At 46.0% G+C, this 25,494-nt stretch overlaps 2 protein-coding genes across 2 annotated transcripts; both read left to right on the forward strand.

The window, feature by feature from the left end:
- Window positions 1-2,012: 2,012 nt before the first annotated feature.
- On the forward strand, window positions 2,013-7,731 carry LOC311000536 (uncharacterized protein; the record flags this gene model as incomplete). The annotated part of the gene is made up of 7 exons (XM_083991275.1): window positions 2,013-2,060; window positions 4,369-4,899; window positions 5,793-5,893; window positions 6,027-6,105; window positions 6,212-6,449; window positions 6,547-6,602; window positions 6,705-7,731. Exons 2-7 carry the CDS (start codon window positions 4,370-4,372, stop codon window positions 7,729-7,731), a joined length of 2,031 nt encoding a protein of 676 aa, XP_083847401.1. The 5' UTR covers window positions 2,013-2,060; window position 4,369.
- A 3,592-nt stretch (window positions 7,732-11,323) lies between these two features.
- LOC311000537 (uncharacterized protein) lies at window positions 11,324-19,080 on the forward strand (the record flags this gene model as incomplete). The annotated part of the gene is made up of 11 exons (XM_083991276.1): window positions 11,324-11,853; window positions 11,937-12,085; window positions 13,141-13,216; window positions 13,306-13,471; window positions 14,758-14,862; window positions 15,923-16,046; window positions 16,132-16,319; window positions 16,428-16,666; window positions 17,217-17,465; window positions 18,394-18,874; window positions 18,957-19,080. 11 exons carry the CDS (start codon window positions 11,324-11,326, stop codon window positions 19,065-19,067), a joined length of 2,418 nt encoding a protein of 805 aa, XP_083847402.1. The 3' UTR covers window positions 19,068-19,080.
- Window positions 19,081-25,494: the final 6,414 nt, after the last annotated feature.

Below are 25,494 nucleotides of genomic sequence, written 5' to 3' on the forward strand. Positions count from 1 at the left end.
AGACCTTTACAAAAAATATTTCGCACTGACATGACTGTCTCTTGCCTCTACATTGGTCTTCATCTCCGTCACATGTGACAGCTGTGATTACTGCGGTGACGGAGGGGGTACATAGACCGTGCAGTGACATGTTGTTGCTTGCGTGTTATTGTGGAACAACACGCTTGCTGAAATTGGAACGATACAGAGAAGAACGCGATGGTTGGAACCACCGCCATCTTCTCTGTATCGTTTCAATGTGTGTTCCACAATAACATCTTGTGAAAATGTTTCACACAATGACTCTTTATGCTCCACCACTGACATGACTGTTATTTCTGTCTTTTGCAGTAGAGTCAGACCTCCACCTCCTCCACAGCGTCCGCCTCAGGCCCCTCACCCCCCCAGAAACGGCCGTCCTGTTGCACGGTGCACCGGAGGGCAGGATATTTTCCCATGTGTTTCAAATTCAAACTTCAAAATACAAATTTCAATTTTCATTAATCCAGTAGTTAGGGAAAGTTTTTTTTCCCCCCAAAAAAATCAAAAGTTAACTTTACACTAAAATGAAAAAATCGGTTGTGAAATATCATTGTACTATATTACATTATAGATGTATGTTTTGTTCCTGAAATCCCCCCTGAATCCACCAACTGCTGGGATCAGAGTAATCCTGATGCCAGCTCCGTCCCAGGACCACGGCCTGGAGGACAAAAGTGTTTTGAGGCACAGGAGGAGGAGGAGGAGGAGGAACAAGGAGAAAAGGAAAAAGAGAAAAACTCAAAAAACGTTCATCTGTCAATGTTGTGGACAGCCTACCACTAAAGACTATGGCCACAGCCAATACAACATGTTACAAAAAAAACTACAATTTCACTGTACTCTCCATGAGGGCATCCTCTGGCCCAGAGGAGGAAGGAGGACGGCCAACATCACTGACTCTGTATATGGCTATACATTTTGTGTTTTAGGGTTTTGTTTTTCTTTTGTTGTTTTCCTAATAAACAATAGTGAAATGACTGCAGCCTTTTTTTTCTCTGATACTGTCTATCTATCACAAACCATATTTCTAGAGTGCTTTTCATGCATGAAAAAAAGTACACAGTTGAAAGTTCAACGCGCCATGTAACACAGCAGAGTTGCTGTTTGTTCAGACAGATGAGAGATGTTCAGACAGATGAGAGATATAGTGGGTTTTTTTTTTTCAATGATAAGGTCTCAAACAGTTGCATACGACTTCATTCTTGCATGAGTTAGGTTATACTCTATTCATCACAAGCCAGTAAGATCGAACCTTGGCCCAAGGCAAAGGACTGTACATGATAGTGCGTAACTGAGTCCACACTATGAACTGTTTATATTTTCTGTAATATATAATGTATGTCTACACCCCCATAAGGTAATTTAATCATTTAATGGAGTGTTCTTATCTGTGTCGTTCCAATTCCAGTAAATGTGTGTTCCAAAATAACATCTTGTTCCACGTTCTGCTTTAGACTCGTTCTGATTGGTCGATTCGACCTCGGAGGCCACGCCCCCTTCTCTTTCCCAAGTCAAAGGACCAGACTCCCCTCCCCATGTTTCCCTACACACAGCTGAGCTACAGAAGAGAGGAGCAACTAACTAACTATGTGAGTAACTTGGTTCTTTATGAATATTTTGACCCAAGTTACTACTGTATGTCCGGGCTGTAGCTACAGTCCTCTGTCCCTGTCGGTAGTGGAAACATATTTCAGCTGAATTTCTGGGCAACAAATTGAATCGAAGGTAACTGGACTTGTATTTGTCTACGTTTCGCCTCTTGTCCAAGCGGCATCACCAGGTCGTAACGCATCGGTCTGACTAGTCCTCACTAGTCTGACAAACAGTGGAGTAAAGGTGCAGCCACACTATCCCCGACCAATTCGCGGAGCGTCGTGTCGCTCCCATTGAGAATACATTGGGTCGCGTCGTCAGGTATCCCAGCACGCTTTGCGCGGCGACGTCGACTCCCGACGGCGCCACCCAATGTATTCTCAATGGGAGCGACGCGATGCTCCGCGGTCTGGTCGGTTATAGTGTGGCTGCACCTTAAGACCCAGGTATTTAACCTCTGTGAGGGTGTTTAGCTAACACAAGTACTTGGTAGAGTTTCACTTGACCATTGTTGGAGTCTCTGGTGAACCTCAGTCGTTAGAGTCAAGTGAGGTTGAGTGGTTCACTCTCCTGGGTGGAGATGAAAGAGCAGCGTTTTAAATGGGAGATAGGTGGTGGATGAATGAGAATATCCACAGACATTAACGTGAATGATAGTGAGCATGTGTGCTGCTGTAACTACTTGGATTTGATCTTGTTTTTTTAATGTTGCTTCTGATTTGATGTATTTATTTAGTTATTAAGTTGGTTAGGCGTGTAAATGATGGAGAAAGAGTCACTCGGGTATCTTCAACAAGCTTGTAATGGTCTCTACTCGAAGCATAACAACAACACGTTTTTCCTCACTTCCTGCTTCCCGTAAGTATTGACGCAAACGCGCAGGCGCATCTGGCTGCTACCGTATATGAAGAGGCGCGTTTCCACTGCAGCAGCCAGGACCATCTCTTACTGCCTTGGTCATGGATCTGTTATAACACATCCATGGTGTAGGTCGGTCCTGAAAAGATCGAGATTTACAGCATTTTAAAAACCTCTTTTTAACTTTTTATATAAACTTTATTGATGGGTTTTAGTTTATGTTATTTTACGTTTTAACTGCAGTGAAGTTAGTTTGAAGTTGGATATTTGACAGACATTCGCTCACTCACTCGCTTCTCAATACATTAAAAATTCATAGAAAATGTAAGATGTGTTCAAATGCAATAAAAACAGGTGTGTCTCATAGAGGAGGCTTAGCTATGCCATCCTGTGTTGATTTTGAGTCAACAGGTCACATGACCTGGGAGTTATTGAGCTACAATGCTCATATTTACTGTGTAAAATACATTAAAAATTCATATAAAATATTAAACGTTTTTAAATACAATAAAAACAGATGTGTCTCATAGAGGAGGCTTAGCTCTACCATCCTGTGTTGATTTTGAGCCAACAGGTCACATGACCTGGGAGTTATTGAGCTACAATGCTCATATTTACAGTATAAAATAAATCAAAAATTCATATAAAATATTACATTCGTTTAAATGCAATAAAAACAGGTATGTGTCATAGGGGAGGCTTAGCCCTACCATCCTGTGTTGATTTTGAGTCAACAGGTCACATGACCTGGGAGTTATTGAGCTATAATGCTCATATTTACAGTAGCCTATAAAATACATAAAAAATTAATATAAAATACTACATGTGTTTAAATGCAATAAAAACAGGTGTGTGTCATAGAGGAGGCTTACCTCTGCCATCCTGTGTTGATTTTGAGCCAACAGGTCACATGATTTTGTTTATATATTTTATACAGTAAATATGGGCGTTAGAGCTCAATAACTCCCAGGTCATGTGACCTGTTGACTCAAAATCAACACAGGACAGAAGGTCTAACTGTGCGTTCACACCAAAAGCTTCCAAAGCGTCAAAAACGCCGGAAGCCAATTCATTTTCAATGAGCGCCTGGCGACACCGAGCGCCCAAAGCGTCAACAGGCGTTGCCGCGCTTCCAGAGCGTCCAAAGCTTCCAAAGCGTCCAAAGCGTCACCTGATGAAAAGTTGAGCCAGGTTTAACTTTAGGGTAATGAGCTATGACGCGGTCAAGCGGCAACCGGCGGCAGCCTGTCAGAATAGAGATGTCCGTCGGCTGCCTTTTTTTTTCTTCTTTTTTTGTATTTCGGCTCCCCAATGACCAGCGCGATCGAACTTTGACGCCAGTCACGTGACGAGCGGCCAAAGCGGCTGAAAATATTTGCCGTTTTGGGAGCTGTCTTGTCTGACGCCCCCCCTCGAGCGTTTTTGACGCTTTGGAAGCTTTTGGTGTGAACGCACAGTAAGTCTCCTCTATGAGACAAACCTGTTTTTATTGCATTTGAACACATCTTATATTTTCTATGAATTTTTAATGTATTGAGAAGGAGTGAATGTCTGTCAAATATCCAACTTAAAACTAACTTCACTGCAGTCACGTACTAGTGTAAATGCGTGTTGTGTTGCAAGCTAAATACACGTTTTAGTCTTCTGGATGCAAAAGGTAGACAACAAATTCTACTCTAGTTGATAGGGTGCATTTCTCATATGAATAAATTAGACTACTATCCCAATAGAAATAGATGTCACATGTACATGACAGGGTATCACAAAGGAGAAAACTATTAAAGACAGGTGTGTCACAGTGTGATCCAGGGTCGTATATAATATAAACCCACTGACACTTATTAAAGGAACACGGCTTCTCTGTTAATTTATTTTTCTGTTCTGACTCTTTTTCAGGATGGATTTCCGTCCGACTCTGAGAGTGCAGCCTTCGTCCTCTGACCTCACCTTCCAGCCGTCGCCCGACGCCTACGGGCTGGCCAGGGCGTACAGAGAGCGGGGGTCAGCGGTGAAGGAGCCCGAGGTGGTGAGGGAGGAGGCGAAGGTTCGCATCCGGGAGGCCGGTGGAGACCCCCGGTGCTGGCAGCTGGTGCTCAGTGAGAGTGAGCTCCAGTTTGGCCAGTACTGGGGTCAGACCTTCAGGTGGCTGCTGAGCCACCACGTGGGATACGCGGCGGCCGTCGTGGCGTCCCACCAGAAGGAGAGAGAGGGCGGAGACGCCTCCCAGTCGCCCCTCGCTGTCCACAAAGACGCCCTCGCCTCCTACGTCCAGCTGTTCCCTGAGGTGGTGGCGGCGGTGCAGTGGACCAGGAGGCGCGAGGGCTCCCTGTCGGTGAGGGACGTGGACCAGGAGCTAGTGGCGTTCGGCGCTCACGCCACGGAGACGTACCGGTCCCTGTACGAGTCGGCCAGCAGCGAGAGTCGAAGGTCAGTATTGCAGGCACCGTTAGGGATGTCACGATTATAGATTTTCTTTGTACGATTATTGTCAGAGAAATAATCACGGTATTATGATTATCACGATTAATTTCACAACATATGAATGTGTAAAATCAAATACAGTCAAAATATAATTACACTAAATATTTGAAGTAGGCTATCTATTATTCATATATAACCAATTATTAATCCTCCAGGGCAGGGGAAGTGTTTTAAATATTCAAATCATTAATTGTCATCTATACCAAATGTTTAAGTTTATTTTAATTGTTTTTTTGTTTTTTTTATCACAAATGAGATGCTAACATTTCAATTCCTATACCAATTGTATGTTACGTTAGGTAAATGGACCAGTATTTATTATAGTATACATTTACCTTAAAGCAGAAGTAAGCGATCCGGTCGTTTTGTCAGCAGATGGAGTTAGCAGTCCCCGCCCTCGTCCCTACGTCACCACATTCACGCGCATCCCTTGGCTGCACACACGGAGAGGACCGCCCCTTTATGCCGTTCTCTCTCCTCATTGGATAAAGGTTGTAGGATACAAGGAAAGTTTTCTCCTCGGCTTACAGCAGAGCAGAGTGACTGACAGACCCGTGTTTCAGACCAAACACTCTATGTAAGTGATTGCTGTCGGAAGATATAACTATTTAAGACTTATATTAACTAAAACATTCCGCTTACTTCTGCTTTAACTTTTGTGCACATCTGCCTCTGTGTTTCCAACATAATCTTTTTTGGAAAGTGACGGTATTAAAGAATCTTTACGATTAATTAATTGTGGCGTTTAATACCGCAGTTAATAATGAAAACAAGTAATCGTGACATCCCTAGTGCTGATGGGTCAGCTGACTCTGTCTTGTCCCCGTGTCTCTCTGTAGTTATGTGCAGTGGGTGAGGACGACGTCCGTCCAGCCCGGGTCCAAGCGCCACAACCTGCAGGTCTACGTGCTGGGTCGGGACCGGGAGGCCGATGGAGCACGTAAGTTCACACAATGTAGCCATGAAGTCGCCTGTACAAATGACAGACAGACATTCATCTTTATTTATTACACACACACACACACACACACACACACACACACACACACACACACACACACACACACACACAGGTGCCGGAGCCGTGGACCCAGAGCTGATGGACTCCCAGCTCGCCGCCGCCGCTGCCATGGAAGTCGACTCTCAGCGTGAGTGAGCACACAAACATTGAATGTACACGTCACATTTCTGCTTTAACAGAGAGACAACTGACTGTGAGTCTGTGTTTACCAGTGAGCAGCAGCAGCAGCAGCAGCAGCAGCAGCAGCAGCAGCAGCAGCAGCAGCAGCAGCGACGCCCCTCCAGCACCGGCCCTCCCTCCTCCCCAGCCGGGACCAACCACCGCCGTAGACGATGCACCGCCACCTCTGACCTCTGGTGCTCAGGTCTCGTCCTCCCAGTTGGTCCCCGATCCAGATCCAACTCTGATAAAGAAGGAAGAGGAAGAGGAAGAGGACAGCCAGCAACAGGAGGTGAAGGAAGAGGAGGATGAAGGCGTGAGTATTTCAGTCTGTTGTCATGTATAATCGTGTCTGTGAGCAGCGGCGGCTCAGTGTGAGTGCGTGCTAACAAACACGTTTGACTCTGTCACAGGATGTAAGAGGACCAGACGGCCACGGAGGGGTCAACCACCGGACGCTCCTGCAGTGGTGAGAGCCGTGTGTTTGTGTCTCAGCGACTGTGAGAGTGTTGGTGTCAAACATAAGAGGAGTATGTCGACGGTCAAAATGATTTTCATTTGTTTCCATCAGGCACAAAGCAACGATGACCAGCACGGTGCCTGCAGCTCCGCCGCAGGTCAAGGCCGCGGAGACGGGCTACCACCTGCCTGACGACGCCTCAGGTTTGGCCGTGGCGCCGGAGATGCACAAGCTCCTCTCCGACCCCCAGCAGCTTCCTCCTCCTCGACTCTACCTGGTGCAGCCTCCTCCTCCTCCTCGGCTCTACCGCGTGCAGCCTCCTCTGCCGCCGCCACTCCTGCCCTCACTCCCGCCCCCACCACCGCCTGGCAGAGGAAGAAGAGGCAAGAGAAGCGGCGCAGGGCGGAGGAACAAGGTGCTCTGCTCCGACCGCCACGGAAAGTGTTCGCCAAGTTCAACTGCCGACGCTGTTCCCAGCCTAAGACCAGGGAGTGAAAAAAGACACGTTTCTGTCTCAGTGACTATTTCTGCTCCAACACAGTCATTTCAGTGTCCTACAGTTGAGGCACCTCAGAGCCTCTCCTCCTCTCTGGGGACACGGTCCACATCGGCCTGTACTCCTACACGCTGCACCGTCTATCGACGGAAGCTGCGGGCGGAGAAGGACAGGGAGCTGCTGGCCCAGGGCCGTGGCCAGCAGTCACAACCTGGGGCTCCCTGCGATGTCTGTGGGATGCCCAGACACATACACTCTGGCCACGCGTTTTACAAGGGCCAGTACTTCTGCAGCGTGGAAGACGAGCCGGACATGAGGTCGCCCCAGGAGTGGCTGATGGAGCAGCAGGCCGCCGACGGCCCCACTCCTGTGCCACGCACAACAGCGTGGAGGAACAGGAAGAAGGCGGAGGGGGAAGGGGAGGGGGACCCCCAACAAAAAAAGAAATTAAAACTCAGAATATGCCATCGCTGTGGCCAACCATCCGCTAAAGAATATGGCCACAGCCAGTTCAACGCTAAAGACAAAAAACATTATTACTGTGCTCTCTATGAGGGAACTGCTGTTGACCTGTGGCTGGCACAGAGGAGGCAGGAGGACAGGCAGCAACAGGAGGAGCAGGAGGAGGACAGCCAGCAGTAGCTGCTGCTACTGAAAAACAGACTAATTCTTTGTGTGTTTTTTTTTTCGATTTTAATTTATTTTTTAAATAAATCTCTAGTGAAAATGACTTCTATGTCTTCTATGATTCTGTATCATTCATCACTCAATCAATCCAATTGTGTCACAATTCATGTTTATAGAACATTTATACAACAGTTAGTTCCGACCGGTCCCAACCGAGCAATTTGATTGGACAAGAGACGTTCCATGAGTACATGAGTGCTGATATACAGTATAACAGCACTGCGACTTTTTACGGACGTTATCACTCCGCTGTTCAGCAGTGGACAGGAGCAAAGTCAGAGCCACGCTCCCCATACAGGAGCTGCCCCATCTCTCTGCTGCTACTACAGTTAGAAACGGACCTGAACATTAAAACCCGGACCTGACCTGGTCCGTCTAATTGGAGATAAATCTCTACTAAACCCGGCTGGGAAAAAATCGCCGCGGGGACAACTACGTTTTGACGGCGATGTGTTTTGATATTAGCGTTAGCTGTTGTTAGCCACGTAGCTCAGCTACTTAGCTTCAACTGTGTTGATTACATAGCAGATAAACAAATGTAATACGGTATCGATAACGTCTCTGTATGTCTTCACGCTGGTCCTGTTGCTCCGGTGCTAATCAGACACGGGCTCCGAACCAGAACCAGCACTGGAAGCAGCTCGGTGGAAAAGCTTGTAGCTAGTAGCAAGCTAGTATGAAATGTTTATGTGTTGCCTGGCAACAGCCTTGTCTCCCTTCCAGTTCTGGAACTATTTCTGTTGGCGGAGCCAAATAAATGATTAAATAGACAAACAAATCATAATCTCTTGTAGTTTATTACTGTTCTAAAATGCGCTCGTAGCACTGTTGTATAAAAGCAATATCACACTTGAGGTCGTGCTGTTGTGCTGTATATCAGCACGGTGTGATTATCTGCGGCCTCGCCTACGACCGAATCATAGCTGTGCTGATATACAGTACAACAGCAATCCCTCTCGTGTGATATTGCTTAATTTTTACAGACACAAATAGCACAGGACGTGTTAGGAGATTGTAGATATAGCCTATATATATTATAAACATATATCTAATATGTCATATCACAGATCTCATTGCTATTATAGATTTACTGTGTTCCTGCTGACAGAGCACATTGATATTATAGATATAGTAAGCTAGATATAGTATAAACATATATGTTGGATGACATTTCCTATACCCCCCAAAACGAAAGAAACACACTTTAAAATTATGAACAACATTTATCCTTCTAAAGAATTACTTAGACTACGCTTTAATATTGGTGACAATTTATGCACATTCTGTGAAAATGACATTGAAACCACGGACCATATCTTCTTCTCATGTGATATAATACAAACATTCTGGGTTGACATCCACAATTGGATCAAACAAAAAATAGTATTATTTCCAGCTGCTATCTCTCGTGATGATGTCACTTTCGGTATGATCTTACAAAACAAATATGATGAACTCTGTTGCAATTTAATTCTTTGTCTAGCAAAATTTTTCATCCACAAGAATAGAGTTATGAAGTCATCCCCCAAATTTATTGTCTTCATGTATGAATTTAAATTGTACATGAAGTCACTAAAACTTGTAACAGAAATAAAGGCACAGAAACTATATGATAATTAAAAGAATTTGAAATGAATAACTAAAATTGATTTGAATCCCCCTTATGAAATCAATGTTTATTCTATTTTATATTTAATTTATTTTTGACTATTTATTTTGAGATGTTTATTTTAATTTTAATTCTATTTCAACAGCTCTAAATGTATTCTATTGAAGCACTAATGTGTATGTTCCTATTGTGAGTTAACTTGCACTAATGTTGAATGATGTTCATCTGGCATTCCCTTGACACTTATGGCACTATGCACTATGAAAAATGCCAGTATTGTTTATTTTTGTACTTTTTCAATAAAAAATTTGAAAAAAAAAAAAAAAAATTATCCCACATATCTGCTCCTCTGACCAGAGCAGTGTCCTAGCAACGGCTGAGAAGATTGGCATGCGCCTGAGCTCCTCCATTCCGCTCTGCTCCACGTTCTACTTTAGACTCATTCTGATTGGTCGATTCTACGTCGGAGGCCACGCCCCCTTCTCTTTCCCAAGTCAAAGGACCAGACTCCCCTCCCCCACATTTCCCTACACACAGCGAAGCTCCAGAAGAGAGGAGCAACTAACTAACTAGTAACTACGTGAGTAACTTTGTTCTTTATCAATATTTTTGACCCAAGTTCCTGTTACTGTTTGTCCGGACAGTAGCTACAGACCTCTGTCCCTGTCCATAGTGGAAACTTATTTCAGCTGTTTGTTGATTAATGTGAATTTCTGGGCAACAAATTGAATCGAAGGTAACTGGACTTGTATTTGTCTACGTTTCGCCGCTTGTCCAAGCGGCTTCATCCGAGGTCGTAACGCATTGGTCTGACTAGTCCTCACTAGTCTGAGAAACAGATTAAGACCCTACCTGTATTTAATCTCTGTGAGGGTGTTTAGCTAACACAAGTACTTGGTAGAGTTTCACTTGACCATTGTTGGAGTCTCTGATGAACCTCAGTCGTTAGAGTCAAGTGAGGTTGAGTGGTTTACTCTCCTGGGTGGAGATGAAAGAGCAGCGTTTTAAATGGGAGATAGGTGGTGGATGAATGAGAATATCCACAGACATTAACGTGAATGATTGTGAGCATTGTGCTGCTGTAACTACTTCAGCACACATGTTGGATTTGATCTTGTTTTTTTAATGTTGCTTCTGTTTTGATGTATTTATTTAGTTATTAAGTTGGTTTAGGTGTGTAAATGATGGAGAAAGAGTCACTCGGGTATCTTCAGCGAGCTTGTAATGTTTTCTACTCGAACCGTAACAACAACAACAACAACACGTTTTTCCTCACTTCCTGCTTCCCGTAAGTATTGACGCAAACGCGCAGGCGCATCTGGCTGCTACCGTATATGACAAGTTATAGGCGCGTTTCCACTGCAGCAGCCAGGACCATCTCCAGGAGCTTTTACTGCCTTGGTGTAGGTCATGGATCTATTATAACACATCCATGGTGTAGGTCGGTCCTGAAAAGCTCCCGGTGGGGCTCGAGATTTACTCTGTGCTGACTGGGCATCTGGTCAAAAAGCAGAAGTGACGCAGAGGGAAAGCCGTGAAATAAGCAGCATTTTAAAAACCTCTTGTGAACTTTTTATATAAACTTTATTGATGGGTTTTAGTTTATGTTATTTTAGTTAGTACCTAACATCATGTTTTGGTGTAAATGCGTCTTTTCATGCAAGCTAAAGACACATTTCTGTCCTCTGGATGCAAAAGGTAGATGATAAAGTATGTTTCTATTCTACTCTAGTTGATAGGGTGCATTTCTCATATGAATAAATTAGACTACTATCCCAATAGACATAGATGTCCCATGTACATGACAGGGTATCACAAAGGAGAAAACTATTAAAGACAGTGTGATCCAGGGTCGTATATAATATAAACCCACTGACACTTATTAAAGGAACACGGCTTCTCTGTTAATTTATTTTTCTGTTCTGACTCTTTTTCAGGATGGATTTCCGTCCGACTCTGAGAGTGCAGCCTTCGTCCTCTGACCTCACCCTCCAGCCGTCGCCCGACGCCTACGGGCTGGCCAGGGCGTACAGAGAGCGGGGGTCAGCGGTGAAGGAGCCCGAGGTGGTGAGGGAGGAGGCGAAGGTTCGCATCCGGGAGGCCGGTGGAGACCCCCGGTGCTGGCAGCTGGTGCTCAGTGAGAGTGAGCTCCAGTTTGGCCAGTACTGGGGTCAGACCTTCAGGTGGCTGCTGAGCCACCACGTGGGATACGCGGCGGCCGTCGTGGCGTCCCACCAGAAGGAGAGAGAGGGCGGAGACGCCTCCCAGTCGCCCCTCGCTGTCCACAAAGACGCCCTCGCCTCCTACGTCCAGCTGTTCCCTGAGGTGGTGGCGGCGGTGCAGTGGACCAGGAGGCGCGAGGGCTCCCTGTCGGTGAGGGACGTGGACCAGGAGCTGGTGGCGTTCGGCGCTCACGCCACGGAGACGTACCGGTCGCTGTACGAGTCGGCCAGCAGCGAGAGTCGAAGGTCAGTATTGCAGGCACCGGTGCTGGAAGGGGCGTGTGCTGATGGGTCAGCTGACTCTGTCTTGTCCCCGTGTCTCTCTGTAGTTATGTGCAGTGGGTGAGGACGACGTCTGTTCAGCCCGGGTCCAAGCGCCACAACCTGCAGGTCTACGTGCTGGGTCGAGACCGAGAGGCCGAGGCCGAGGCCGATGCCGATGCCGATGCCGCTCCTCCCTCGGCTCAGCCTGGAGCACGTAAGTTCACACAATGTAGCCATAAAGTCGCCTGTACCAATGACAGACAGGCTGTATTCGAAACCGCATACTATACTGCTAGTACGTACTGATTTTACAAAAATGCAGTATGCAAACAAAAGCAAAATCTACAGTATGCAACAAATTCCAGAATGTCATACTGATTCGGAAAATATCTCCAGTATGCATCTGACCAGTCTACAATGCAATGCGCCCCCGGCGTCTAACCATAACCAAAGGCGGTTTAGAGTAAAATATTTTTGCCGTGTACCGTAACCATGTTATATAGCTTAATAAAATAGAACTTAATACAGACTGATCGGTTCATTGTAAAACATTTATTTATTTTTTTAAATGTGGTGATTTCTGTACGTAGGCTACAGAGCCCCGAGGCAGCGCTGCTCTTCTGTACAATACACACAGGAAGCTTCACTTTTCATTCAAACAAACTAATGCTTTTGCCACAATTGTTAGATTTCATCAATGAGACCAACATTTATCTCCTAAAAATAATTTAACCAGCCCGTGGTAAACCTCTAAAAACCTGCGGGTAAGTTAATTAGCGATCGTTTTCTCCCCCGGGATGGCGACGAAGGTTGGCCGGCCGGCCGACCAGCTCTCCAGACTGGCTGCTGCCTCTGTGATGTTGCGGTTGTTGCGGAGCTTCACTTCTCTGAAAAACATCGTAGCAAACTTCTAAACAGCCGTCATTTGGATAAACTGGCCGTATATTTGGGATCTAAACAGTTACTTTCTCGCATGAAAAAATATTAAAACTTACTAGAGTTACATAATTACAGCGCTACAGCGGGAAATAAAACAGCTTTTCGTCTGTTTTACAGCTACCGCTGTCGGCTGCCGCAAAATGCATTCTGGGAAACTCGTATACTGCATACTGCGGTGTGAACGGTGTCGGTCTGCTGAAGTAGCATACTGAATCCCACATTCAGTATGCAGTATACAGTACATACTAACGCAGTATGTGTAGTAGGCAGTACAGTATTATGTGGTTTCGAAAACAGCCACAGACATTTATCTTTATTTATTACACACAGGTGTTGGAGCCGTGGACCCAGAGCTGATGGACTCCCAGCTCGCCGCTGCTGCCATGGAGGTCGACTCTCAGCGTGAGTGAGCACACACACATTTGAATGTACACGTCACATCTCTGCTTTAACAGAGAGACAACTGACTGTGAGTCTGTGTTTACCAGTGAGCAGCAGCAGCAGCAGCAGCAGCGACGCCCCTCCAGCACCGGCCCTCCCTCCTCCCCAGCCGGGACCAACCGCCGCCGTAGACGAGGCACCGCCACCTCTGACCTCGTCCTCCCAGTCGGCCCTCAAGCCAGATCCAACGCCGATAAAGAAGGAAGAGGATGATGAAGGCGTGAGTACAAGTTAGTGAAGTGGCTGCGTGGAGCGGAGCTGCTGTGAGATGAGCAGCTGACAGTGATGGTGACAGTTGTGCCACCATTTGATCCTCCGTCGCTCACGTAGTGAGGACGGGACAAAGCCTCTTGGACACAAATGTGTATTGATTTTCCTCTCTTGATTTCTTATTGGCTCGGTTCAGTTTTTGCCGGTAGGAAAAAGTGAAATCTGGTGTTAATTGCGCGCTCCCTTTTCACACTCCTGCCCTCGATCTGCACAGAAATTAATATTAGGCCACCACGAAAATGAAACACTGTAACTCCTGTGACAGGGACTACAGCTGGCCACGGTAGTCCAGGTCAGCCCCACGTGTTAATCACAGGCTACAGAGGAGCTACACGTGAATTAATATTATCATTGATGTCGTATGACACGCATTGCCAGGAAAGATCCGATCTGTCTGTTTAGACTGCAGACGCATTGGCAGATATCCGATTTGTATCTGCTTTATTTCCACATGCAACGGGGCCTGGATCTGATCTGACAATACCCGATTCCCGTTTACACATTCATGTTACAGATCTGATCTGAGCCACTTGAGAGGAAACAATCGGAATTGGGCCACTGCAGTGTAAAGACAGCCATGTTGAGTTCGCTACCTGAACTCGCATGTTCATTTGATGAAGTACGCAGGACAAAAATTTCCAATTTTAGTCTATTTATTAACTCATTGAGTGCCAGCCCTTTTATGAAATGGTCAGTGACTTGTGCCAGCGTTTCGGGGGGATTTTCAGTAATATTTCAAGACCCACGGTTGCCTCCGTATCGGCTTTGGTCATTCTGCAAACGTCACAGAGAAAAGAGAGCCAACATCCTGTTCTGCCTCCCTCACCACTTCTTCTGCAGCTCCCTGAGATGAGTTTTCCTCAGAAGAAGTTGTTTATTTCAAACCTGCTCTTCTTTCTCTCTCTATCTCTGCACACTATGTACTTTCAAAGAGTTACAGCACTCGGCACTAAAACGTCACATCACACATGATTACTACTTCTTTTTTTTCTTTCTTTTTTTCAATTTTCTTTATTATTGTTATCCTCACATAATACATTACAATTTACAATTATTGTCAAGAAGAAAGGAAAACATCAGCATATCAAAACATAGCTGTTGCCATATTGTAGTTGTGTAATGTTAAAAGAAACAAAACCTGCATATATTTATAATGATTACTACTTCTATTAATTCTTTTAATCACCCAAGCATTCATTATCTAATTATCTATTAATACATTGTTCCTACACACAGGATGTAAGAGGACCAGACGGCCACGGAGGGGACCAGCTCACCGTCCGTCTGGCCTGCGCCCTCGTGGATCCAACGCCGATAAAGAAGGAAGAGGAGGATGAAGGCGTGAGTACATTTCAGTCTTTTCAGTACATGTTGAGTTTGCTACCTGAACTCGCATGTTCGTGTGATGAAGTATAGACAAAGACAAAAATTTCCAATTTTTTAGTCTATTTATTCAGGTTGAAACTTGTGCACACCGGCACGGACGGACAGGTGCGTAGGAGAAGACCTGCGTGGTCGAGTAACATAAGAGAAAGCTTCCGCACACTGTCATCACATGCAAAGATTTTATTAAGCTGAACAACGTTTCGTTCCTGAGACCTTCGTCAGGTTCTGAAGGTGTGTGTGAGGGAGGGAGGGGACGGTTTAAATAACCTCGGAACCAATCAGCGTCCTCACGTGACAACACCACAGAGGAAAACTTACACATTGTATCAAAAAATCAAAAAATAAACAATTAATAATTAATCACTGGACAGTCAGATAAATATAGTTCAGCACTAGGCTAAGCTGCCACAGGTGTAGTACACAGTATACAGGGAAACCATACCAACCCGAACAATAGACTAAATCGAAGCAAATCACATACGTTAAAAGTTTTAAGACCCTGAGGAGCACTCGGGGAAACAAAGAATATATGGCGACATAGACAAACATATTTCTGACAAAATACAAAATCATCCAATGATTGAAATACATATCTGAAATACATATCAAAGATACTGAATAAAACATCGTTTCATATCAAAAATACAAACATTAATCATTTATTGCAAGCATTAAACATTATTTAGAATTTCTTAACATTTGAAAAGCAAAAAAAGGGGGTTAGAGAGAGACCTGTCAAAGTTATCATAAACACACATGAAGAGGCAAATCGTCGTTCAGACCTCTAGGTGACAGAGTCTGCAAGCTGTAAACCCAGAATGCTTTCAGCTTGCAGACTCTGTCACCTAGAGGTCTGAATGACGATTTGCTTCGATTTGCACTGTGTTCTTTCAAAGAGTTACAGCACTCAGCACTAAAACGTCACATCACACATGATTACTACTTCTATTCATTCTTTTAATCACCCAAGCATTCATTATCTAATTATCTATTAATACATTGTTCCTACACACAGGATGTAAGAGGACCAGGCGGCCACGGAAGGGACCAGCCCACCGTCCGTCTGGCCTGCGCCCTCGTGGATCCAACGCCGATAAAGAAGGAAGAGGAGGATGAAGCCATGGAGGTCGACTCTCAGCGTGAGTGAGCACACAAACATTGAATGTACACGTCACATCTCTGCTTTAATAGAGAGACAACTGACTGTGAGTCTGTGTTTACCAGTGAGCAGCAGCAGCAGCAGCAGCAGCGACGCCCCTCCAGCACCGGCCCTCCCTCCTCCCCAGCCGGGACCAACCACCGCCGTAGACGAGGCACCGCCACCTCTGACCTCTGGTGCTCTGGTCTCGTCCTCCCAGTCTTCCCTCAAGCCAGATCCAACACTGATAAAGAAGGAAGAGGAGGATGAAGGCGTGAGTACATTTCAGTCTGTTGTCGTGTATAATCGTGTCTGTGAGCATCAGCAGCGGCGGTGGCTCAGTGTGAGTGCGTGCTAACAAACACGTTTGACTCTGTCCCAGGATGTAAGAGGACCAGACGGCGACGGAGGGGACCAGCCCACCGTCCGTCTGGCCTGCGCCCTCGTGGAGCTGCGTCACCAGACCTTCGTGTTGCGGCGACAGGTGAGGGAGATCACTGCGCTGTGGAAGAAGCTGTCCGACCAGGACAAGGCGGCGGCCTCCTCCCCCCGGCTCAACCAGGGCCGCTCTAAAACCAAACGTGCCCACACATCAAAACAAGACACAGAGAGCGCGTCACGGTGAGCGTAGTTGACTGAAATGTACGGGGTGTGCCAAAAAATCGATTCACATAAGAATCGCAATTCTCATTTGATACGATTCAGAATCTATATAAAATGTCCCAAAAAATGAAACAAATCTGCTGGCTGTCGGCCTCCATTTCCTTAGAATTTAAAAGGCAGCATGTTTAACTGCACTAAGAGGCACTTTTAATTTTGTTACTTAAGTAATATGTGATACTGCTTTTCAACAATTCCATCTAAACATGGATACTTGTTTAAAACTCAATAAATGTGAAAAAGACGCTTTAGTCGTTCTGTCTTGCCAAGCAGACAGAGTAGATCATGAGGATCCTTTGCACACTGATAGACTGAAGCAGAAATCCTTGTGAATCAAATAGTTTTGAATCGAAAATCGATTTTGAATGTAATTGTAGCCCCAAAAATCAGAATCGAATCGAATCGTGAGATAGTAAAAGATTCCCACCCCTAAAATGCTTTGCTGTCGATGTGATTGCGGCGCGGGACACAGAGCCTCACTCTCTCCTCTCCGTCTTCTCTCTCTCTGCAGTTTGTTCCCGGGTAAAGGCGCGAGTGCGGCCCAGTCTCCAGGCGCCTCCCGGCTGGTGGAGGTCATCTTTCTGGAGCTGTGTCGCATTCACAACAAGGACCGCGCCATCTTAGGAGTCCGCTTCAACCGCTGGACGGCCATCAGGAGGGACTACATCATCATCAGACACAACGTGTTCAACTGTAAGGAGTTACTGACGGCTGTCCCCATCCAGCTGTTTGAGGTCAATCAGCGGATGCTCCTGCAGTGGTGAGAGCCGTGTGTTTGTGTCTCAGCGACTGTGAAAGTGTTGGTGTCAGTATGTCGACGGTCAAAATGATTTTTTATTTATTCCAACCAAGGCAATTACACAATTTGACAATATCATGGAACATCATGATCACAACATTTCTTTCATTGGTTGGAAGGGAGCCAGGGAGAAGATACATCTTATATTGCCTGCCCCTCACTCAATATCTAATTATTCTAGTAATCTGTCACTGAGCAACATTCTTGCCATAAAACATACAAAACAAAACTGACTTTTCTACAAGAATCATTGGCTACTTTTGTCTAAATTTCTGATTGCTATTTCCTTTAGCATTTTCTTGGCTTGGAAAACATTAGTACAGGTCTTTAATTCATTACTTTGAGAGTTCCATAGTTTGACTCCAACTACAGAGATACACATGTGCTTCAAAGTTGTCCCGTGCAAAGGGGTGTTTAAAATGAAATTCCCTCCTTTCTTCTTCATCCGCTGATCTGATAACAAACAATTGTTGTATACTTTCTGGCAATATTCTGTTGTTTGCTTTATACATTACAGCCAGTGTTTGTGTTTCTACTAAGTTAGTAAAGTAAGTCTTTGAATTTCAGTATTCCTGATTAAATAAACAATCTGTTGGTATGTTCTCTGTATCCTGCATTATGAATAATTCTTACTGCCTTTTTTTGTAACATAATCATCATCATCATCAGTGGTCTTGTGCTTGTGAAGTATGTATGGCCCCAAACTTCCACACCGTAGCAAAAATAAGGCAAAATAAGAGAACAATACAGTAGTTTCATTACATTACAATTCAATACAAGTTTTACCTTGTTCAAAACTTTATTTTTTACATGAGCTATATGAGCTTTCCATGTCGATCTTTCATCTATACTATAGTCACACCTACGAATTTTCATTTGTTTCCATCAGGCACAAGGCAGCGATGAGCAGAACGGTGCCTGCAGCTCTGCCGCAGGTCAAGGCCGCGGAGACGGGCTACCACCTGCCTGACGACGCCTCAGGTTTGGCCGTAGTGCCGGAGATGCACAAGCTCCTCTCCGACCCCGGTGCCCCTGCAGCTTCCTCCTACTCCTCCTCCTCCTCCTCCTCAGCTCTACCGCGTGCAGCCTCCTCCTCTGCCGCCGCCGCCACTCCTGCCCTCACTCCCGCCCCCACCACCGCCTGGCAGAGGAAGAAGAGGGAAGAGCAGCGGCGCAGGGCAGAGGAACAAGGCGTTCTGCTCCGACCGCCACGGAAGGTGTTCTCCAAGTTCGACTGCCGACGCTGTAGCCAGCCGAAGACCAGGGAGTACGGCCACAGCCGCTACGCAGGGGAGCACTACTGCGCCCAAGTTGGAGGCAGATCGGTGGAGGAATGGCTGGAGGAGAAGAGAGCAGCAGATCCCCGACGGGTTTGTCTTCTTTTTACCACGAAGTTACATTCATATTTTAGCTTTCTTTCTGACACCCTTTTCCCACCACTTTTTCCCCCAGAACCAGCCTCCCGCCTCGCGAAATCTTCCTTCTACCGCCAACGGATACCGGATGATACTTCCCAAAATCCCCCCCAAAGTGGCTCTTCCTCTCTCCCCCCTTAAAAAGTGACAGCTGACGAGAGCCGAACAACAGGCTTTTTCATCTCAGGTCGGGTCACAATAGAAAAGGATGGTACGAAGAAAACATTTACATTTAAGACACAATGACACGTTGTGCTGGATTACTGATATGACTGACAGGTGAAAATAAGGGGAAAACAAAACACCAACTTCAGATGAGCGCTGTGGCATGCCTCCACCAGCAAAGACTTTGGCCGCAGCCAATTGAACTTGTGCCCTCTATGAGGGCGTATTAAAGGGATAGTTCACCCTAGAATGATATTTCGCTCATTATCTACTCACCCTCATGTTGACTAAGGGCTGGAAGAATTATCAGAGTCCACCGTCCCTTCTCTTAGTTACAGGGGGTCTCGGCGTAGCAGTGAATTTCAATGCAACGGTTGCAAAGGGACACCGGAGCTCTTCGTAAAAAAAAACACACAAAAAAACATCCAAATACCTCCATGATGCTCGTATGTAATGTCCGTCTTGTGCTGAAGCCCCAAATTGCGTAATTGTCCCGAAAAAAATTAAATAAGTCTATATTTTAAGCTTGTTTGTAGCGGAAGCTTCTCGTCTTCTTCTTCTTCTCCTCTTCCTGGTCCGTCCAAATATCGCGTGATTCGCAGTAACCGCACTGACGCCGGCGCAAATCACGCGATATTTGGACGGACCAGGAAGAGGAGAAGAAGAAGAAGACGAAGACGAGAAGCTTCCGCTACAAACAAGCTTAAAATATAGACTTATTTAATTTTTTTCGGGACAATTACGCAATTTGGGGCTTCAGCACAAGACGGACATTACATACGAGCATCATGGAGGTATTTGGATGTTTTTTTGTGTGTGTTTTTTTACGAAGAGCTCCGGTGTCCCTTTGCAACCGTTGCATTGAAATTCACTGCTACGCCAAGACCCCCTGTAACTAAGAGAAGGGACGGTGGACTCTGATAATTCTTCCAGCCCTTAGTCAACATGAGGGTGAGTAGATAATGAGCGAAATATCATTCTAGGGTGAACTATCCCTTTAAGCATTGAACTCTGGCTAGATCAGAAAACGAAAGGAGGGCAAGGAAGGCAGCCAAAAAAGCCTTAAGAAAGACAGAGGGGTGGATGTATTTTGATAAACTATATTTATATTTTGCTTTGTGTGTGTTACACTTCTAATAAATAATAATTTTCAGTGAAAATGACTGCAGCCTTTTTTCTCTGATACAGTATCATTCATCCATCAATCTGTCTATCAATCCATCTCGATCCATATCTCTAGAGCACTTTTCTGCATATGAAAAATTACACACAAAGTTCAACATGCAATATAAGACAGAGTTCAAACACTGTCCTGTTTATTCAGATATAAATAAATTAGTTTTAATCATAACATCTCACACACTTCTCTATTCTTGCACTTTTGGCCATAGACTGTAAACATTGTGAACCTAAAAGTCGTGTGTTGTGTTGTGTTGTCTGCTGGATCCAGGATGAAGGGGTTAGATTACTATCATGATAATGACAGTCACCCACTCCATGCATTAGAGGTTTTTTAGAAAAAACACACACAGTTACAGGCTAATAATCTCACCAGACAGAAAGGTACAGGAAATCTTTGCAGCCATAAGGCTTTTAATGATAAATAGTTTGAATAAATTGTGTTGTGTAACAAAATAACTGCTGCCTTTATTTTCTATGATACTGTATCATTCCTTCAGTCATCATAATCTATCACACACACATCTAAAATGGCATAGATAGATAGATAGATAGATAGATAGATAGATAGATAGATAGATAGATAGATAGATAGATAGAAAGAAAACACTGGTGGGATAGGCTGCTTATGAATTATGTGGAGAATTGATTCTCTGTCTGTGTGTATGTCTTTTTCTCTCTCTCCTTCTTAAATCTGTTTTAGCATGTCTGTTGTTGTTGATATGGACCGCTTGTTGTGTCTGCAATAAAGATTAATAATAGATAGATAGATAGATAGATAGATAGATAGATAGATAGATCCAAACCGAGAAGAATGCATTCTCATTGGCTCACAGGCGATTTGACCCATAGATATATAAACGTTTATATATCTATGATTTGACCTACTTTCATACATGGGGCCGAAGCGACCACCGCTCCCATTGGCTCGTTCTAGCTTTGAAGCCCCGCCCACCTCCCACTTTCTACGCAAGCTGATTGGCCGAGCCTAAAGACGCGACTCAGAGCGTAGGCAGCCATTTTCCTTCAAAGAGACAGCACGTGTGAAAGAGAGTAAGTAGTGAATTAATAAAATACTGTATTATAACAATAAAAGAATATAAAGTAAATGTTTCATCCGGTTAGCAGCTTCGTTAGCACCGGTCGTGAGCCGTCAAACACCGCTCTGTACGCGGTCGCCGCCGCCCTGTGGTCCGGTAACTTAGTTAGCGGGTCTTGGTCGAAAACGTCAGAAATGTGTGTGTCTGGTAAAATGTGCAGAGTGAGTATCTAATCATGTTCAACACGGCCAACGATTCGGCGATAGTTAGACGGCTAACGTTACTTTACTGTCACGTTACTGTTACTGCTGTACAGGTGGAGGCAAGTTTAACCAGGTCTTATTATCTACTTCAAACATGAAGCGAGAAAAAGAGAGGAAATATATGTGTATGTACATGCTGCTAACGTCACTGTTACTGTATATGCCGGACTGACCATTACTTTAACGTTACCATAAGTTACCCTATAGTACAATACTGTGTGGTGGTGGTGGTTATTATACAGCAATTTTACCCTCTGTTAAAACGTGTAACCACAACACATGTAGAAGAGAGTAGAGTTTAATGTGCTTGTAGCCACTGAAGGTTATTAAAGGATGCTTGCCCCCTCTGTCATGTTGTTTTTCTGCTCTCACTCTTTTTTCTAGGATGGATTACCGTCCTACTTTTAGGTTTCAGCCTGGTTTGGCCTCCGACCTCACTCTCCAGCCTTCACCTGACACGGCCAGGCTGGCCCGGGCGTACCGGGAGTGGGGGTCAGCCCTGGCCAGTCCAGTGAAGAAGCCTGAGCTGGTGAGGGAGGAGGCCAAGGGACGGATCAAGGAGGCAGGTGGGGCCCCCGGTGCTGGCAGCTGGTGCTCAGTGAGAGTGAGCTCCAGTTGGGCCAGTACCGGGGGCAGACCTTCAGGTGGCTGCCGGCCAACCATCATGGCCTTCTACCTGAAGGAGAGAGAGGGCGGCGACACATTGCTGTCGCCCCTCGCTGCTCACAAGGACGCTCTGGCCTATTACGTCCGGTCCGTCTGTTCCCCGAGGTGAGAATTTCATCAAGAAATGTCGCTCTGTGCTGGGGAGGGGAGTGGAGATGGTGGAGGATGGGGTGTAAGCACTTTGGTTCTTGAAAGCTGCTGGACAACTTGATGTTCCCTCCAGGGAGGTGATGAAGTATTTGTGTTTTCTACTCTCCAGGTGGTGGCGGTGGTACAGCGGACTCGGCAGCGTGAGGGCTCCTTGTCGGTGAGGGGCATGGACCAGCAGCTGGTGGGGTTTGGGGCTCATGCCGGGGAGACCTTCAAGTCCCTGTACGAAGCTGCCAGCAGGGAGAGTCGGACGTGAGTATCCCAGTCCCTGGTGTGTGTGTGTGTGTGTGTGTGCTGATGGGTCAGCTGACTCTGTCTTGTCCCCGTGTCTCTCTGTAGTTATGTGCAGTGGGTGAGGACGACGTCCGTCCAGCCCGGGTCCAAGCGCCACAACCTGCAGGTCTACGTGCTGGGTCGGGACCGAGAGGCCGATGGAGCACGTAAGTTCACACAATGTAGCCATGAAGTCGCCTGTACAAATGACAGACAGACATTCATCTTTATTTATTACACACACACACAGGTGTTGGAACCGTGGACCCAGAGCTGATGGACTCCCAGCTCGCCGCCGCTGCCATGGAGGTCGACTCTCAGCGTGAGTGAGCACACACACATTTGAATGTACACGTCACATCTCTGCTTTAACAGAGAGACAACTGACTGTGAGTCTGTGTTTACCAGTGAGCAGCAGCAGCAGCAGCAGCAGCGACGCCCCTCCAGCACCGGCCCTCCCTCCTCCCCAGCCGGGACCAGCCACCGCCGTAGACGAGGCACCGCCACCTCTGACCTCTGGTGCTCAGGTCTCGTCCTCCCAGTTGGTCCCCGATCCAGATCCAACGCCGATAAAGGAGGAAGAGGAGGAGGAGGATGAAGACGTGAGTACATTTCAGTCTGTTGTCGTGTATAATTGTGTCTGCAAGCGGCGGCAGCAGTGGCTCAGTGCGACAGGTGAGGTAGGTAGGTAGGTAGATAGATAGATAGATAGATAGATAGATAGATAGATAGATAGATAGATAGATAGATAGATAGATAGATAGATAGATGCCTGAATACAGGTCTGAAATCCATCCTAAAAAAGAGTGAGAGCAGAAAAACATCATGACAGAGGAGGACAGCATCCTATAATTAGTGGCGGTGGCTACTGTAACCATGGTGGGTCGGCACAAGGAGGAGGAGGAGAAGGATTCTGCAGTGTTCACAGCGTTTATTTGACCCAAGCCTGCGGCAACAGTTGAGATACAAAATGTCGTCATCCGTCTTTTTGTCTCACCCGTCAGCCATTGTAAACATTATTGTCAGTTACACTTTTTTTTTCTCTCTAATATTTTCAAAGAAAATGACAAAAACATGAGGTGTCTGTGTTGAACAGAAGCAAACCATGGGGTGTGTAATGAAAGAACAGGGAGCGCCATCCAGTGGCCAAAACAAAAACACGCAGCATTTGCTACGTCTAAAACTTAAAAAAATAAAATAAAACCACAAACCTGCGGGTGACAGTTCAGATACAAAATGTTGTCATGACACTGACTCCTTATACACACACACATATAGAACCACAGTCTCTGTACGTAGCTCTAAACAAGGCAACTGAGTGGCGCTGATATCTGTAACATAAAATAGTTTGTAAAACTTGTTCTGAACGTAAAAACTAGTGAAAACAACAGATAAACATATTTACATTCTCCGTTTACATTTTCCTTCACACATTCAATAGGTTAAACCCACATTTACACGGAAAACAACAAAAATATGTTGGCGGGATTTCCCGGCCGAGCTCACCCTCAGCCATTGTAAACATTACTGTGAGGTGGCGGACTAAGAAAGCAAAATGCCCTCTCACAGGTAAAAGGAAAATAAAACTATTTAAATTAAATAAAATTCACAAACCAAATATAACAAATATAATAAATAATAAAGATGCATTTTTAACTCATACAATTTTGACGTATTTTACTGATCCCTTTATCCTGAACTGTGTGTTTCTTGTGACCTCATCAAACTGATTGTCCACGTGTCTTTTTCCAGACTGGTTTTACCCGTCGCCCGGCCAGATGGAGGAAGACGAGGTTACCGTCACCGTCTCTTCCCCTTCCGTCGTCCCTCTCAAACATTTCAATCCAGCTCCAGGGGACGAGGAAGATGAGGACGCTGCTGCCGCCGCCTCCAGCTGTCTTCTATAAGCCGTCTCTTCTGCAGCAGTCACGGTCCACGTAGACGACCTCTGGAGAGGGAACCCCGGCGAGTCGGTACCGCCTCATCAAGCCGGCCGCCATCCTGGCCCGGCCCTCAGAGCCGTGCTCATTACCGATGTTGGTAACCCATGCAGCCGTGTCCGAGGCGGCACCTGTGAGCTTCTTCGTCACCTGGCAGGAGGAGGGAGAGAGAGAAGAGAGAGAGATTTCAGATGTTAATGTCAGTGTGCACACCCACAGAGACAACAGACAGAGCTGTGGTGTAAAATATGAAATCCATCTTCAAGATGGAGCCGAAGGTGGAAGTGATCCTGGCCTTGAACTCATCCAACCGCGTCAGGACGTCGTAGCCGAAGACCGTCAGCAGCCAGATGGGTGATGGAACGGGGGGCATTTGGGGCGGTGGTGGGAAATGCCCCCTCAAGGCCAGGAACTGCTCGCACACGCCGAGGTAGTTGATGGCTTTCCGCACCCAGGCGTCTGTGTGTTGCTCCCGCAGGGTGTTGTACAGCCTGTTCGCACTGTTGCCCAGAGTGCGAGACTTGAGCTGTCCAACCACCCTCAGGTCACAGGACAGCCTGCACAAACGCAACACAAAGGTCACACACACATTCATCACAACAAACACTCGGACGTATAGAGAACTACAAGAAGTCTGTCTTACTGGAGAATTGGCAGCTGTAGGTGGAAGGGAGCTGCCTGATGATGCCCTGTGACCACCCGCCGACCTTCTTCTTGCATCGACGGCGCTCCAGGTACTCAGTGGCCATGAGATACCAGCCGTCGATGTCCAGGACCCTCCGGATGGTCCTATCGAGCCCAGCCTTTGTCATTGTCCCAGTGCACAAAGGCTGGGGGCATGTCAGCTGCAGGCCCCAGATCCTGTGTGGCATCCACAGGAACAGCCGACATGCGAAGAA

Source organism: Trachurus trachurus, assembly GCF_905171665.1.
Source record: "Trachurus trachurus genome assembly, chromosome: 17".
Lineage (NCBI taxonomy): Eukaryota > Metazoa > Chordata > Actinopteri > Carangiformes > Carangidae > Trachurus > Trachurus trachurus.